Source organism: Rhipicephalus microplus, chromosome 9, assembly GCF_043290135.1.
Source record: "Rhipicephalus microplus isolate Deutch F79 chromosome 9, USDA_Rmic, whole genome shotgun sequence".
NCBI classification, from domain to species: Eukaryota; Metazoa; Arthropoda; class Arachnida; order Ixodida; family Ixodidae; genus Rhipicephalus; species Rhipicephalus microplus.
Genome location: NC_134708.1, coordinates 15,097,920 through 15,116,048, shown reverse-complemented (window position 1 = coordinate 15,116,048; position 18,129 = coordinate 15,097,920). Strand labels below are relative to the sequence as shown.

General features: G+C 44.6%; 1 protein-coding gene across 3 annotated transcripts; it reads right to left on the bottom strand.

Annotated features, from left to right (window-relative positions):
- Positions 1 to 968: 968 nt before the first annotated feature.
- On the bottom strand, positions 969 to 17,067 carry LOC119182768 (neuronal acetylcholine receptor subunit beta-4). 3 transcript variants are annotated; one of them, XM_075873181.1, is made up of 9 exons: positions 16,952 to 17,067; positions 15,559 to 15,722; positions 13,291 to 13,335; positions 11,955 to 12,064; positions 9,743 to 9,812; positions 5,417 to 5,581; positions 4,650 to 4,717; positions 2,630 to 2,856; positions 969 to 1,958 (listed from the first exon to the last, which is right to left on the bottom strand). In XM_075873181.1, the coding sequence occupies exons 1-9, from the start codon at positions 17,007 to 17,009 to the stop codon at positions 1,606 to 1,608; spliced, it is 1,260 nt and encodes a 419-aa protein (XP_075729296.1). In that variant the 5' UTR covers positions 17,010 to 17,067; the 3' UTR covers positions 969 to 1,605. The 3 variants fall into 3 exon arrangements, with proteins under 3 accessions (XP_075729296.1, XP_037289357.2, XP_075729297.1); XM_037433460.2 differs by having other exon boundaries at positions 9,746 to 9,812; XM_075873182.1 differs by having other exon boundaries at positions 15,559 to 15,719; positions 16,952 to 17,060.
- Positions 17,068 to 18,129: the final 1,062 nt, after the last annotated feature.

The following is an 18,129-nucleotide window of genomic DNA, read 5'->3' as shown; positions in this document are numbered from 1 at the left end:
GCTCTGGCTGCTCATGGCATCGATCCACGTCGCCGAAAGAACATCGGCACGGATGTCTTAATTGTTTGCTTCTTTTTTTCTAGCGTGTGGCTTTCTGTGTAGCAGGTTCTATACCGCAGATCTTGCAGGGGCCGTCGTTATAGATCTGGGGATACAATCTGTAATGCGCTAGCGTAGGAGGGTGATTGCTGGGGCTGGCTGTTATTTAAGTATTGATGCGTTATGTGCACCGCTTAGGAGACGAGAGCAGAACTGTGTGCTGTTTTGTCCCAGTCTTTTAAACGGTGCTCAATAACTTAGCAACACTAGTAAACTTGGATTAGTGGCAGCTAGTAGCGGCCACCGGGCTTTGAATAACTTGGGCTTGGGCTTTGAATAACTTGTGCTTTGGAGGAGTGGAACTCCATCGGAACAGGTAGACAAGTTTCAAAGTAGCTTTTTCGCTTGTCCTTCTTTCGTCAAATGGGACGGTTGTTCTGTAGCGGTCGTCATAGGCGTGTGCAGGGTTCCCCTTAGAGAGGGGGGAGGAGTCAATGAATTTTTACCTCTCTCCATGCCCTGAAGGGAAGCTGTGCGCATGCCTATGGCCTTCTGTATGGCCTGTGGCTGAACTTCCAGCATGATGGAGGCCAAAACCTCGTTACCCCGCCCCCCTCAGGTGAGGCTATAACAAAGATGTCTAGGTGACATACCGTGACCCCTCGCAGCTCTACTGCCCGTCGTGGCAGTTAACACCAGCCCCGCACCACACGTTGAACTAGCGCAAGGAAGTTGTCTGGCACTGACTACAAACACTAATTTTTATATCCATTCATTTATGCACTTCATACCCTGACACGATTGGCCCGCATTCTGGGTCAACAACACTCTGATAAAACAGTATGATAAGACTTGTTCATGGCCAAGTGTGTTCATAATACTCCAAATGAAAAATTTGGCAAAAAAAGAGACCCGTTGAGAATCAAGGGTACAGGAACAAGTGCGAACACGCTGTTTTATTCATGGGTCAAACCCTTTATGAATAGAAAATAGAAACACCACTATCACGTGTGCAATCGCCAACTAAGTTATGAGCGTTACCCACGCACTGCCAGAAACCCCCTCTCTCCACTGTACAGGCCGGCATAAGGATCAATAACAGACGCATATGCCTACTGCGATTTTGCAGAAGCTTGGAAGACCAACCATGCGTTCATATTTCCACTTTTACCGATTATTTTATTCTCACTCAGTGGAGGATCGCACGTTTACGTATTGAAGCAATACTTACTTGCAGACTGTAATTGCTTCATACTTGATGCGTCCCCTTGTTGCGCAATCTGGAGGAAAACGAGAAGGCAGGAAGGAAGACCTGCGCTCTTTCCAGTCTCTCTCCTCGTTTTCCTTCAGCTTGTGCTACAAGTGGAGGTCTCAAGTGTCCGTAATGCAAGGCTCAGTTAAATTCGTCTGTTTTTTTTTCTTTTTCTTTACATTTTTAGATGCTTCCTCACTCTGCCATTTATCCAGCATCTCGTTCGACCTTAGTAGACTTTTCTGCATATACGTGGAATTTGGTATACCACTCCGACTGCTCATTCGGCTCTGCCTGAATTCATCTTCGTGGTGTCACAGCGGCATTACGCAAACCGCGGCAACAAGAAATACGACGACAAAGAGTCGATCAAGCGCGTGGGCTACCAGGAGCCACTCCCTGGCCCGCTCTTCGGACAGTCTCGTGACCGGCTTCTGCAGCGAGGGTTCGTCCGCTCCTGCAGTCGGAGCCGTGTGCGCCGCTCCATGTCGCGTCAAGTCGTGGTGGCGGAGGCAGAGTCCCGCGCCTGCCGACCCTGTCAGGAAGTGGATCACGGGAGCTGGCACGGCCACCGGAAACAGCACGTGCGCTGACGTCACGTTGAGGAAGGCCACGGCAATGGCGGTGACCAGCGCTTGCAGCAACATGGCGCCTTCCAGGAAGAAGACTGCGATAGATGACGGTCAGTGCTTCAGGATCAGCAACCTTTCGACGTGCCACTCACAAGAGGAAGATAGATGTATATTCTTCAACGAAATGCTGAAGATGTCAGCCTTGCTATACTCCCCTGACCAGCGACAACATGTGCTGGATGATGGTTATGATACATGCACTGAAAAACACGTATGAACACATACAGTCACTGAGACGCATCGATTACACTATTTAAATAGTTTCGTTTGAACTCGTGACTTTCAAAAACGTCAGCTGTTCATCCTTGGCGCCTAATGTGAAAACGGTGCTTTGTCATGTGCAGAGAATATGGTGTAGTTCCAAGCTCTAGTCCCGTTGAAGGTGAAATGCCTCTTTCAGGTGTGATCCACCCGTCCGAGGAGGACCATCGCTGTAGCTCAGCTGGTAGAGCACAGATGGTCGCAGGTGTGATCTCTCCCAGCGAAAAGTTATCTCTTAGTTTACTTTTATTTTTCACATCTCCACTATACTTACTGCAAATGACATCTACTATACTTTCCTTGACATCATTGGCTTTTCTCAATAATATTCTTTCTAGCAATAAAAACCAACCCTTAAATTTCCACTGTTCTCTGGGGTGCATTTTAAAACAGCGAATCGTATTTCATCGCATATTTTCATGTCCATCATTATGCTGTTCCTTACTTATCTTGGGTGGTCTGTAGGAGTCGCTGAGGAGCGGCACCATCCTTCGCAGCATTAGGGCAAGCAGCAGCATGTTGATGTAGCACAGGGTCAGGCGACGGCTTGAATTGGCGGGCAGCCAGAATACTAGCAACATAAGCACGACGGACGATACCCACGGCAGAGTCACGCTGTACAGGTACTCCGACGAACGCCTCCGGAGCCGAAATGTCAGTTCCAGGTACGTCCTGTGAATCGGCAGGCAGACAACACTGTTACGAATTCTGTGTTCCTTGAGATTCAGATAGTTATTTATCTCGTCGTCTTTTAGTTTACAAATAGACAGCAGATATGATAAGAATAACTGTTTCAACAACTTTTGCTGGGCTTTGATTGATCGATTGATTGATTGATTGATTGATTGATTGATTATTGATTGATTGATTGATTGATTGATTGATTGATTGATTGATTGATTGATTGATTGATTGATTGATTGATTGATTGATTGATTGATTGATTGATTGATTGATTGATTGATTGATTTGTGTGGTTTAACGTCCCAAAACCACGATATGATTATGAGAGACGCCATAGTGGGGGGCTCCGGAAATTTCGATCACCTGTAGTTCTTTAACGTGCACCCAAATCTGAGCACACGGGCCTACAACATTTGCGCCTCCATCGGAAATGCAGCCGCCACAGCCGGTATTCGATCCCGCGACCTGCTGGTCAGCAGCCGAGTACCTTAGCCACTAGACCACCGCGGCGGGGCGGCTTGTACGTCCCAATAACTATGATATGATTATGAGAGGCCATAGTGGAGGTCTCCGCAAATTTAGACCACCTGGTGTTCCTTAGCATAAATCTAAGTACACGGGCCTGTTGCATTTCGGCCCCACCGAAATGTGGCCGCCAATGCCGGGATTCGAACCCGTAGTTTCGGGGCTGCATTCGAGCATCATAACCACTGAACCACCGTGGTTGGTCTAGATGACAAAGATACAGATAGCAATGATGGACAAAAAATATATAGCAGTTGTAAAGCCCGGTGTAATTAAATTAGAGCGGTAAAGGCATCTACATATAAGAGATGACAGCAGTTTTTTTTTTCAGAATATTTAAAATACAATACTAATCTCTTTCTGAAACATTTATAATGTAAATAAGTTTCATTATAGAAACAGCCAGCCAATACTAATGACTTTAAAATAACATTACTTTTTAAAAGTTACAAAATTAAAAGATTCGCATCCCTGTACTTATGTACGCTTCTTATTAGGAATATAAATTGAAATCACTGAGATCCTTGTTCAACATTCAGAGCTTCATGTTTGGCACTCATAGTAACTTGTTTATGCATTGTTCTTTTTTTTTTGTTTTTACATTCACGTTTTCATTTCATAAGGAAAGCTTGCTACCTATATTTTAGCAAACGTAATTAGAAAGTAATGACTGATATTGTGGGAATAGTTTTCTTAAAATAGTTCACTGAATTCTAAATTACCGGCCCACAAGAGTAGCTTATTACATTACTTCTTATGGTAAAATGTAATTAGGTTAATGTAACTACAATTTACTGTGACTCAACTACTGTCAAGTCTCTTATGTGTCTGGTTACCTCATTATCATGTTTTCATACAATCATTTGTGACATGCTCCATTTGATATGTGAATGAACGGTCTATACAAGGGTCTTTTATCGTTCCATATATGATTACATTGACACACTTCACATGTTCATACTGAGGATGTATCAACATGCCAGTGTTATTATGCGATCCCCAAATATTGGTACATCCTTAATAAGTATGTTTCGTCTACTTCTTTTTCAGCAGAAAGGTAGAGGCTTGAGTGAGATGCGGCTGCATAAACGGAAGTAACCAAGTGAATAAACTGTGAACTGTGACATTGGGGCTTTATACGCATAAGTGAACGTGATTTAGTTACAATACGCGTGCAAGTTAAGCCAACATGCATCATAATTAGCCATGCTGCTTGAAAGATGATGGCCCTTCGTAATTTCACTAGTAATTCTTACCTGTTCAGTAATTCACCGCTTCCCCACATCGGCAGCACCGTCACCTCCCACTGGTGGTCCTGCCAAGGCTTCAAGGCACAAGAAATAAGGAATTATTCAACCTCCGATTTAGACCGTCGAAATTAACAAGCTACAATTTGAAGATTGGTAATTCAATTAAAAGTCTAAGAACTAAGGTACAAATATAACATTCCACTTATTGCATTGCACTGACATTTGACGGATTATGACTACTTCTTTAGCGCCTCACTTTACGGTCCCCCTTGTTGGGCTGTATTGTAATGCGGTCAAACGTGTCATGTTAGATAGTGCCCTATACCTGGCCACGTCGTAAGTTTTCCATCAAATGCCTTGTTGCTTATGTCCACGTTCTAATCATTAGCAATAACACTTAATTATCGCTCTAAAACATCAGTCTCCAGTAAGCTAGGAACGCAGATACCAATGCACTATAACACACTAAAAAAGTATGATAATTTTAGATTCCATTTTGTTTAAATTGATGATCACGTTTCGTAAACAGCAAAATGAGTGCTCAGCATTAAATCTTTCATTTCAATTTCACTATTTGTTGCATGCTCCACGATTGCTACAGGGGCGCCAATATATTAGGAACAAAAAGTAGGTTTCATAGTAAATGGCCCCTAGATGAAGTTCCACTCTTTCATTCCTTCTGTGCAAGTAGAAAGCTGTTAGAAAATTAAAGACTAATACGGGGTTATTATAAACTGAAAGTATTTATGTGTACATGTATGTTGCATACGCACGCCGTTAGAAGTCAGGGCATTCTCTGCCAGATCGGCCACAGTGTCGTACTGCTGCATGTCGTTGCTGTAGGCTAGGGACGAGAAACGTACTTTGCACGTGTGCTCGTCCATAGGGAAATCGGTGAGATCCATGGGACACGGTACCCGGATTCGCGTGTACGGTGACTGCACAGTAAGATACGAAAAAAGTTACTTTGCAACACGCTCTAGCCACTGGGCTTACTGATTAAAATTGATTTATTTAGGTGGAGACAAAAAGTTATGGATCATATCCCCGAAGGGAACCCTGGTGGGGTGCGAAGCAGCAGCGATGCGCATGGCGTTGACCCAGTTGAAACGGGCATCGACGCGGGTGCTGGAAGGACGGTTTGAAGCGAAACTCGGTGTAGCGTTTATTCGAGTAAACGTTTGTTTAAAACGCAAAGACACGGGAGGTGGGTTGGTTTTCGTGTAGGTTTCATCGCAGATAAATGAGCCGAATGTTTCCACTCGACGTGCGGTCGAGCGTTCCGGGTGGTGGAGAGCGTGAAGCGAGACAGAACTGTGTTGCGAGCGGGCGCAGGAGCCGACAGCTGCTGCGGGTGAGGGAAAAAGAGAGAGATAGTGAATAAGCATCTTTATTTGATTATTTTTCTAAGTATCATCTTCAGGGTGATCTCCCCCTTCCAGGAAACCATTGGTTTCACCGCGTATACAGCCCCTCCACCAGCTGACGCTGATCTTCGAGGGTGGGGCTGGCTAAAGCTTGAGAGTGACGTCAACGCGCAGCTGTGACTTGACCTGGTTGGCACCACTCCAACAACTACGGTTAGGGGGTTGTGTGGACTCACGGGACAGCGTTACACAGGCTAGTCAAAGTGCTGCTTCGCATCTAATAAACACAATGATGTATGCATGTCGATCAAAGTAACCAGCACGTCAGTGGTAGCGGGCGCGTTAAAGTGAATGCGTTTTGCAACACTGAAGGTGTTTTCCATGCATCTTTGAAGGTGCATCTGAAATCATGCGTATGGCCAGGTTGGTGAAAATCCATTACTTTCAATAGACTTGATGTAGTAACCCGAGCACATGAAATGAAAACCGAGCAAATGGCACCGACTCTGGGCCGAAAATTATTCGAATGAGAAAGGCATTCATATATGCACAAGCAGTTACTCAAAGGTATAAAAATAGCCATTCAAATGCGTCATTTAAATTTTATGCAGTGAAAAGAAAAGCTGATACACAATATGTCATTTTTGTGTATCATTCATAACTCACAAATCACCTGGTTGCCTGGCTATGATGCACGGCGACAGTACTAGCTTGACCAGAATAAAGGGCGCATGCATGATCTTTGAACGCAGCGTAATGTGGTACGCGATTTACCATTGCTACGTGTGGATGGCTAATGCTTAATTTTTTTATTATGTACACGCGCCTTCCATTCTGGCCTATATATTATATTCAGAGGAGGCATTCCAAAGAAATGACTTCAATATCTGTGCAGTGGCGTGCAAGCACTTCAAATTATATCGATATCTCTCTAGCTCAACTTATTCAGACTTTTCACTGCATCTAAGCCTATAGCGTAGTGTATTTTTCCTATCTATTCCATGTGTGTTCTAATTCCACCTGAAGCTCGCGATTCCAGGTCATTTTTTAATGTAGTACACGACACAGTTAATTGTGAATGCTACAGAGTTGTCAGATGCTATCGAGCTCACAAGTGAATAATCATTTAAAATAGCAAAAAAAGGCAACGCGACAAAACAAAAGAACTAAAGTTAATAATTTGTCGCTTTTTTTACAAATCTTTTTTTTATCATAGTGAAAAACAACCCTTAAGTACAAAGGGGAGATGAAAAAAAAAAACACTTCAATCATTTCTGAAGCGAAAATATGCCCGACTATGAACGAAAGGGCACCTTGGCTTTTGTAGCATTGGCTCCATTCGGTCGAACGCACATACATTTGACCGTCCATGATTAACGTTACATATTGATTCTTTCGTGTTTGCTTGAATTTAACACTCAACTACTCAAAGCGATCGACAAGCGCGTCATTAGTGAACGTGGTGATAACTAAAATAACTTTACTTGCTGGGAAAATGCAGATAAGCCCGAAAAACATGACGATCGACTCGAAAAAAAAGGACAAGTGACTCAGTGAAAAAAAAAGCCCAAATTATAGGCGGAACTGGCAAATATAGCTTGTCTACAAAGAAAGGACGAACTTAAATTAATTTATGATATTATGAGTGTGTGTCGCCACCTTTCAGCAGTAGCAAAAAGCAACTTTTCTGGTAACACTGCAGCGCGGGAAAGACGGTTCATTTGAAGCTGACATGGTGCGCCTGTTTACGGTGGAAGTTATACATGTCAGAATCGTTTCATTTTATTCATCACAAATTATCGGACGTTATGTTGAGGTCACCCAAGAAATCAGCGAAAATAACATCATCAAAGCAGCCACTTTGTTCACGCTGTTGTATACTACAGCCTGCTCAAGTTCGACCTCTCGTAGCAACCGTTCCTTAGGGTTGGTACTTTACGCAGCTACCGGCAGGTGGCGACACAAACCTATGTCACGTAATGGCATGATAAAAATTGGTAAACATGTCCGCAATAGAACACGTAGAAGACGATTTGCGTATCCGTGGCAGAAAAGAAGGAATGAAGGACAAAAAATGGGCAGTGGGTGAATAAAGTCCGTCGATCATAAGAAGCAATGTGGGGTTGTACTTTATATTACTTTTTATAGCAAGATCATTTTAACTGAATACCGAAGGCGTTAGGCCAACTTAACTAAAAAACGAGGGAGGGGGGAGGGAGGTTTGGGACACACAGGTCTCATCCTTTTATATAGGGGACGTACGTAGCATTCATTCGTACAGGACTGTGCTTGTTCATTGTTTAATTCGAGTATTTTCTTTTTTTTTTTTTTAAAGGGGCAAGCATCTGTGCCCACTGATGTACGAGCAACATTGAAAGATAGCGCCAAAAAAATGGGCTAGCTTTCAAGAAATATATGCAAGGGCAGATCAGCGCCTAAGCATAATAAAACCTATATTTTCGAAGATATTAAGTACGTTTTCAAGGCTTTGTACGCTACGCCCAAGTTTCCGTAGTAACGGCAGCTATGGTGAACATGAAGTTCACTGTGCCGATTACGCTGCCACGCGTTGCTGCCTTTGCCATTGGCATAAAAAGCCTTTGTTCAGCTGAGGTTGCTATTACGTCTTGGGATTTAATGCAATTACGGCTTTGCAAATCCGGTTTCTTGGCATGCAGGATATGGGTGTAAACGGATGAAACGCTTTACCCGGATATTTATAAACCAACTTCCGATGGCACCGCAAGTCCTAACGATGAATCGCGGCATTGCGAAATAAAATCAAAAGTGCGAATATTAGCGTGCAGGTGCTCCAAAAGTGAAACGGAGCACGCAAGCTGGGAGCGAACAGGGCGAAACTGCGTGCTAGCGCGCTATATCAGTGAATGCGCTACCGGTGTCGAGAGTGCGTTGGCATATCCGGCTGACCCATGCCGATATTGTGTTGCTCGCTTTATCATCGGCTCAAGCGAAGTTGTGCTACTGCCATCACTGCTCGTCAGAGGACGCTTTCAACGTCAATGCGTTTCTTTGCTTGAGTCATGGCGGAATCTTCGGATGCGTGCGCTTTCTGCATAGCCCAGAATGCCACCCCTCACCCCACCCCTTATGACTAGCGGTGATATATAAGCTGAGTGGCTTCACTCGGGCCGGCGATATGGCGAGTATTATAATATCGGGATGGCTCAGCCGGATATGCCAATGCACTCTCGTTCTGTGCAGCGCATCTTGTGAAACATTACACCAGCATGCAGTTTCGCCCCGTTTGGCCACAGCTCGTATGCTCCGTTTTACTTTTGGAGCATCCGTACCACGTGACCTGTACCAACTCAGCAACGCCAAGATACCGTTATAGGAAGGGCCAACGTGGGGGCTAGTTGCTTATACATTCATTCAGCAGAGTGCAATGTTGGGTGAGTTGTGGCATAGCATAATATAATATTTGTGGCGCAACTAAGACTAGGAAAAAAATTTTGAAAAGACATGATAGGGTGCCACGATAGGACGACATGGTAAGATACAGGATAGGGATCCTTTCTGTCATCCGATGTTGGTGTTTCATCCTGGTGCCATATTCGTGATCTTGTCTCGTTGTTTTATTGCTTTTTTTTTCCTTGTCCCAGTTTCGCCACAAACATTTTCTTATCCTATCATTTATTTTCCGAAATATTAGAACAGTTTTGTATTGTCAAACACCTACGGCTCCCGCACGATAGGGGTATCCTTTACTACTACCTGAAATATCATCCCGGTGTTTTCCAAATAGACGTCGTTGTAATCGATCTGCAAATCTTCGGGATTACTGGAAATATAATAAGGGGAGGGGGTTTTGTAAAAAGACAAAGAAGAGCTTGAATCAGTACTCATTAATACGCACTTAATTTTCTCAATTGAAACACACAGAATGAACCAACAACTGTAACTTGCATTCATGTAACAGCTATATATGCCTGCATAAAAAAAAACAACACAACCCTTCAATGGCGGTCACAGTTCTTCAATTTACTCGTAAAACGGGGGAAAGCACAAAAAGAAAAATATGACAATGCTCACTGCAAACAGATATTGTAACGGTGCAAAAACTGCACCAGTCAACATTCAAGTTTACCATAATTTAATATTTTTTTACGCTGTTGCTTGAACACTTATTATGTGATTCAACTCCAGCCTTGCTTGTGGATTGATTTTTGGTGCCACAAAAGTTTTCGCGAACATTAAACATGCAGCACACATGATCTGTCAGGTATTTTTTTTTATGTCTGCTTCAGAACAGTCAGAGCCGTGGTCTTTTTCTGCATGCGTTTGTCTCGCGTTTTAGGGTCCACGCTATTTGATATACGCACTATCGTGAATGACGTAATTTTCCCAAATTATTACTTTATTGTCTTCCGCACACCTCGACTGAATCGCAAGTTATGACTGGCTAACTTCCCAGATTCTTTGCTATTTTTAGTCAATATTGTGACCATAAGGGCTTCGAGGGAGGCGTTAGCGCTAGAACAGCGAGTTTGACAGCGACGGGTATGAAACGGCAATGTTACTACAGGCTCGACAACACACACGCTAGCTTTAAGCAGTACGTTAGGTTATCATGACAATATTATCACGTGGCAGGGGCGTTGCTGAAATAAGTTTCCGGGGGGGGGGGCAATACTTTGTGTATACTCTCGGGTGCATTTATTTGTGTTTGTACATATATACGCAAGCAAAACTGGAAATTTTCAGAGGGTTGAACTACGCCCCTGCCACGTGTTGTAACGTTCATGAAGGCAGCGGTTGGTTTGTTTAAGGTGAAACTCTTTATTTGGGCTAACCCATGGGCCTACGCAGGGTTCCTCTTCATAGGGACGATGGTTGATTGCAGTGCCCTTCCCCTTATCAAATAAAATTAGGGAGCAGTCCACCTCCGCCCCCCCTCCCCCCCCCCCCGCACATCGTGCGCGTAGCTATGGGCGAACTTGGGCCCGGAAAACTAAAGCTCCAACTACACTGATGCACACTACGCTGATAGCCGTGAACGGAGCGTCGACCGTCGAAAAAAATTATTACCGTGACAGCACGTCGTTTTTTATACAGTTGCCACCGAACATTCCAGCGTTGTCGCTGGCGTCCACGTAAGTTCTCGAATAAACTTGATTATTTGCGTCCGGCGCGAGAACCCCGTTTCGTGAAGCAATCTTCACCAAATGATGCACTACAATCGCCAAGCTTCTTGAACACTGCATCTGCGCCGAGCGTTAATAACGGCCTTTCCGGGTGAAACACGAATACATCCCAATCAACACACGCGGCAATATGGGCATATGGACATTGTTGCGTATGAAGAACAACCCTTTGAATGCCCAGTTTAACACTGATTGATATGTGGGGTTGAACGTTCCAAAACCACCATATGATTATGAGAGACGCCGTAGCGGAGGGCTCCAGAAATTTCGACCACCTGGGATTCTTTCACGTGCACCCTAATCTCAGCACACAGGCCTACAACGTTTCCGCCTCCATCGGAAATGCAGCCGCCGCAGTCGGGATTCGATCCCGCGATCTGCGTGTAAGCAGCCGAGTACCTTGACCACTAGACCACCGCGGCGGGGTGCCCAATTTAACACTACAGACTAAAAGATTCAGCCAAGCAAAGCAGATTCCGTTGCTCCCCACAGGTTAACTCCATAAAACAGGGGCCGCGTAAACGGAAGCTTTTTCGAGGATAGGGGGGGGGGGGGGGGAGTGGTGTACCCCGATCTGAAGTCGGGGCCGGGCCGGAAGATGAGGTCGTGTGTCATTTTGTGCTCCGTACGCATCGGTCGAAAAAACAATAAATAATAGATTGGGGAGTGGCACAGGCCCGGTTCGCTACCTCCTGGCTATAGCTACTGCTGTCGAAGAAAAGAAAGGAATCTGGTTGAGTTAAATGAACGGGTGCAGTTCAAGAAGGGTTTCATCTTACGCATTCACGACTTGCAGATCCGGTGTCCAGATTTCGCTCGCCTGAACGTCCAGAGTGGTGAGACCCCCGTATTCGCTCGAATTCCAAGCGAGTGCGCCGTCAGTCCACACCTAGTCATGAGCAAACGATGCAAATGGCATACAAGGCATACATCGAATTTCGTCAGCCACTCGCGCTATACCACACTGATGTGAATTGAAATGTCTGGTCCTGCTCGAGGTATTTGGTTTTAGGACTGTAACAGGAAATGTGCGTGATTGGGGCATTAGAGGAGGCGACGAGAATTTTAGTTACGATCGAAAATAACGTATTCCAGAGTCATGAATTCTTTAAGGCCTTTGATGCTGTAGTTCACGCCCCGATGAATATAAAGTTATTCCATTCCACTCTATTGGTGCGTCAAAGCGAACCGTGCGTTTAGAATGCACATGGGCCGGGAACGTAGCGAGTGGGCAGGATAACGACTGTTGATTAAGGGTGACCGACCGGATTCCCAAAAAAGGCAAACGCATGAGAGGCAGACAGGGAGTTAGGTGGGCTGATAAGATTAAAAAGTTCGCAGGTATAACGTGGCAGCAGAAAGCACAGGTCCGGGTTGATTGGCGGATCATGGGAGTGGCCTTGGTCCTGCAGTGCATGGGCATAGCCAGGCTCGTTATTATTATTATTATTATTATTATTATTATTATTATTATTATTATTATTATTATTATTATTATTATTATTATTATTATTATTATTATTGTTATTATTATTATTATTACAATAAATTGGTCCAGAAAAACAACCAAAAAAATGTGGGGTTTCACATGCCAAAACCACCATACCATTTTCAGGTTTTCAAGAACGCCGTGGTAGATGGCTTCAGAAATTTAGGCCACCTAGTCTTCCTTAACATACAGTCGTCAGCAAGCTTAACTCGAACTCTCCGACTGGTTTGACTGGTGCCAACCCGGTGCAGCTCTGGGCGCTGATGTCGAGATAAGGCCTCGGTATGCTTGCATAGTATGTCAACATGCGTGGGTTATATATAGGCAACAGAACCCCAAAGCTACGTGTTGTTGGCGATCAAACTCAAAGGTAAGGTGCAAATTTAGGACAAAGATTTAGCCTAGCAAAACCTTATTTAGTGGCATTGAATACTAAGCCTTTCTCAACGAACCAAAGACAGACGGTGGCACCTTCATATCATCGCTTCAATTCTTCGTAAACTGGAGTATGCATATTCATCATCTCATTCTGTTCTTATCTTCCGCGATACAGTTGGACTGGTTACAGTAATGGGCCATCTTTTCTATGAAATGTGCTTTATCAGAGGAAATTAGTTGGCACTTACAAGAATCAGAGGTCCAACGACAGTCAGCCATCCCTCATCAAGTTCCTGCGTTGTAACGCATATGTATAAAAATGACACATGTGAGGAAACATTTGAAAAAGCATGCCATAGAGCTTTCATTGCCCGTAAAAGCGAAATCACAACACCTAAATGAGAGAAAGAGAGCGCATATAGCTGCTAAATAAGTATGACGATACAGCACAGATCAGGAAAAGTGTCGTTCCGTGTATGGTTCGCACTTGCACCTGCCTTTTTAGGGTAAAGCTGCTAAAGTGGCAAGGAAAATATGTGTGATGATGTGCTACCTCAGCGGAAGTCCAAAAGAAAAAGATTGAAGATTCAAGGTGAAAATGTACGATTGACATAACAAGAGGCCCTAAAACGATGCAAGTGGCTGGGGCCAGCATTTCGACAAGGGAACTTACGGTCACCCGCCAAACCCGTCAAAGTGAGATATTCAGTGAAATAGAGAAGTAGGTGGTCTGTTATACCGGTACATGTATGAGAAATAGAGTGTAAAAAATACTTCAATGCAAAATGAGCTCAAGAAGGCACTGGCTATAAATCCTGACACACCGCCAGTGACCGCCATTTTTCTATGGAATGTGTAACGTGTGATTCGTGAAGTGGAGCCATATCGTCTTCTACCAAAGCTTCAGCCACTGAAAATCATTTCATTTTTTTAATGCCGATCAACAGCAAGTTAGAATAGCTCCATCGTACGCACAGCTAGCCACAAAGCGAAATTGTTGGCCGGAATATAGACACTCGTAAGACAAGCGACCTGCTACGTCACGGCTTGCGAGTGCACCAATGTTTTCAACCTCTCGGGCAAATCGCGGGTTCATAAAGATGCTAGTTATAAATTCAGTTCACGACCAAGTACGTTGGTGTATCGCCAGCTTGCTTGTGGACGTCCGTGGATTAACCGCCACGCATAACATGTATTTTGAGCGAAAATTGGGTATCATGGGCCCTCCATGAAGTGTGAGGAACCCCGCCTAGATAACTGAAGCGCGGCAAATGATCGCCTTAGCGACTAACCCCCGTATTCAGAAACGCTCCTCGACTCGAATTCCATCCTTCAGTTGACTGAGTTGAGCACTGTGCCACTGCTCGACTGAAATTGGCGCTGCACTTCTCAAGAATCGCTGCAGAATACTGCCGATACGCAGTGACTTGGTCTGCAATGAGACGGCGCTCTCGTCGACTTTTTCAAGTCGAGGAGAGCCCTTGAGTGAAGGAGCGTTTGTGAATACGGGGGTAAAGGTATAGTCTGGCTCAAGCACTCGGCAATCTTCCACAAAGCTGCGGCTACCGGCAGTCCAGCTCACGAAGTCAGTCTGGGGTGCGTGTCCATTGGTGCATGGTTTGTGTAAATCCCCCTTTGAGGTTGAAAGTCCACAGGCTTATAAAGCTGTAACCGACTACAGTCTTTGTGAGCCTTAGCCTCACGATCAACAAATCAACTTGTTGAAACATTGGCTTCAGCCACAGTCCTTGTTTGAGCACCACAATTTACCAAGTCGCGTCTCTCGTAATCATATGGTGGTTTTGGGATGTTAAACCGCGCATATCATCATCGATTCACCAGCTCTTTTCCAAGATACAGCTCATTACAAGACTATGGGATTGCAATCTAGCATACCTCTTCTTTGCCGGCTAGTTACTTAACGATGACGGTGGCAACCATTCTGGAATATCATCCTGATAGGTCATCACGGGTTAAGGGGGAAAGGTAGTGGCCAACTTCTTGAAGTCATCAGGCTTGAACCAGCTGTTATAGACTGGTGGGGTTATCATGACTGTGAGACTGCAGGGAGGGGGGATATTGCTCTCTCTCTCTCTCTCTCTCTCTCTCTCTCTCTGCATCCTTAAAACTCCGTCATTCCTTTCCCTAGTTGGGGGTAGCACAGCGCTCCTCCTAGAGTGTTTAGTACCCCTGCGTTTTCTCTCTCTTATTCCTTCCTTCTTTAGATCAAGCACAGCATTGACTGATATGTGGGGTTTAAGGTCCCAAAACCACCATATGATTATGAGAGACGTCGTAGTGGAGGACTCCGGAAATTTAGACCAGCTGGGGTTCTTTACCGTGCACCCAAATCTGAGCACACAGGCCTACAACGTTTCCGCCTCCATCGGAAATACAGCCGCCGCAACCGGGATTCGATCCCGCGACCTGTGGGTCAGCAGCCGAGTACCCTATAGCCACTAGACCACCGTGGCGGGGCAGATCAAGCACAGCAAGAACACGCGGAGGGCACTTACGACACTGACGATATGGCGGTGAGGAAAAGATGCCTCGACCATGGTGGCTGTAGTATCGTTCGAGATAGGAAGAGGCCTCAGCGTTTTGTCGTACACGTCCGCACTCAGTAGTTTCTCGTGCAAGCGTTCGATGTGCGTCTGAATTTCTTGTCCCGTGGCATCTTCTGCGAAAACAAAAAGTGAAAGAAAGCAACTTTCACATTGTGGACGTGTTTTCACAAGCCTCGCGATGTGCGTATGAAGAAGAGCCCAAGCGAAATGGGCGCCGGTACTTGAAGTTTTTGAAGCTTGCCTACTTTACATGGTTGATGATATTGCGGTATCATCAATATCGACCGAGTCGACCACATTTTCTATGAATGCGAAAATACTTAAAAGTCCATGTACTTAGATTTAGCTGCTCTTTTAGAAACCCCAAGTGGTCGAAATTTCCTGAACATTCTTCTGCGGCATCTCTCATAACCATATCACGGTTTTGGGACATTAAACCCTATTTAGGATATTGCTGCATATTGACATGTGCATTCATTCTTGGCTAATTACCTGATTTCTAGACGAGAGGACTTTTTCTTTCATCATACTTTACTGTTTTGACTCCGTGAACGTATTCTCTCAACTATGCTAATATTAAATTTCAGGTTAATCAACCTATTAACGATTACTTGCAAATGTACTGTCTAGTTTTACTAACAACTATTTTTTTACCAACGCACGGTAAGTGGCTAACAAACTAGGTAGGTCTTAATGTTATATGAAGCCTAGTTATTCAAAACAATACCCGAAAATATTAACGTACTAGTCACCAAGCGGAGTTGACACATGTGAAGTTGGTCGCAAAGTTTGCCTTTCCCTTTAGCGGAGTCGGATATATCCAGCCATTCTTTAAAGAGAAGGGTTAAGGCATGTTTTTTTTGGTAGACGTGATGCTTAAATATCATTTTCGAGATAGTGTATATGCGCTTACGACTGTCCACCCAAAGTCGAGGAATTGTCCTCAGCTAGCTGTAGTGACAATAGTACTCGGCTGCTGGCGCGAAGGTCGATACTGGCAGCAGCGGTCGTATCCCAAAGGAGGTGAAATGCCCATTGGGACTTCAGTGCATGCTAAAGAATATCAGATAATCGGAATTTCCGGAGCTCTTCACTACTGCCCGCCTCATAATCATATCGTACTTTTGGCATGTTAAACCCTGGATATTATTATATGCGCACGCCTATACGTAAGCATTGCTAACATGGGAAAGTGAGTGCTCTGTGCATCTATATCCCATTGAATCTGCGAGGGCAGCAGCAGTTTATCAATAGTACACCGCTAGTTATTGCGCTTTCACCTTGTGCAGAGGATTAACTAACACAGAACCCAAACGACGTTCAAGGGATGCAAATAACTTACCCGAAGGAACCAGCCCGACATTGCAAACCAAAACAAAGAGAACGCGCAGCCTCTTCATGCCTTCTCCGGCAAAGATCGGTTTCTCGCCTCGCCGATTCCTTTGCCACGTGTGGGGGGTGTTTGCAACTGATCTCACTCCAGGGGGCGGTACTGGCGCCCTTACGCTGCTTTTTGAAACGAGCCCCGTCTTTGCGTGTCGGTCTCTTGTTACAGCTGGAGCTATTTCGGCATTGATGGCCGCGGCCTAGTGAACTAAGTCGACATACTCAACCCTTGAACTGTAGCTGTTTCTCGTATTTCATTACGGTGACCACAGGATTTCTTGTCAGATGTTTTCTCTAGCACCGCATATTTTATGCAAGTTTTGTGTAGTCCTCTGCCAGCTCATACAATATCACGTTAACGCAATTGCCTCCAATATGCGGGTGTATGAATTTATCGTTATTCTATATCTCGATACGTGAGCCACAAATAAATGCTTTTTTTTACCGGATAGACGCCAGAGAGATAGGATTTGCAGCCAATGAGTTTTCATAATGCGTGAATGCATAGAATAATTTATTAGAGCCAGTAAACCACGAAATTCTTCAGCAAGGACGCTTATGATCAAGACAGTTTTACTCCGTGTCAGTAATGGAAAACTCCTTCTGAAGCAAACTCAATGAAGAATACTCACCAAAGTTGTCGTTGCCTTTACGTATTCACGTTAGTCCAACAAAGGAAATACATGAAATCTGTTTGTGAAAGCAGCTGTTCCAGTTCTAATCTAGAACGGTCCCCGCTGAGTCAGGTAATTTATAGGACATTGCCTACATCCAAGTCGCTAAGATGAGTCTTGTCTTAAACCCTTCTTAACTTCTTCGTCCGACAGAGATAGCCAAACATTCATTTTCCTAATCAACTCATGTGGAGTGTATGGAGTGGGCTTGATGTGGAGTGATAATGGAGTGTATGGTTTGTATGAAGTAGGCCAGTCTTCGAATCGTGGCCCACCTCAGGGAAGGTTTGAAACGCTACACGCAGGCGATCCCAAGATTAGTTTGCTTGCCATGATGCCTTACGTTCAAACTGCGTCAGCCGGTTTCCATCACTACAGCGAGCAGAGTGTTAAGGGAGGGAGAGGGAGGAGTAGCTGAGAAGACTCGCTAAGGTGGCGATTATCTCGCTGCACGAAGAAG

Bases quoted from the DNA above. Each gene is read 5' to 3' on its own strand.
- LOC119182768 (XM_075873181.1), bottom strand. From the start codon at position 17,009: ATGAAGAGGCTGCGCGTTCTCTTTGTTTTGGTTTGCAATGTCGGGCTG. The intron at 12,065-13,290 runs GTAAGTGCCAAC...GCTCATGACTAG, and splicing joins TCGTTGGACCTCTGATTCTT to GTGTGGACTGACGGCGCACT. The intron at 1,959-2,629 runs GTAAGGAACAGC...CATCTATCGCAG, and splicing joins CTACAGACCACCCAAGATAA to TCTTCTTCCTGGAAGGCGCC.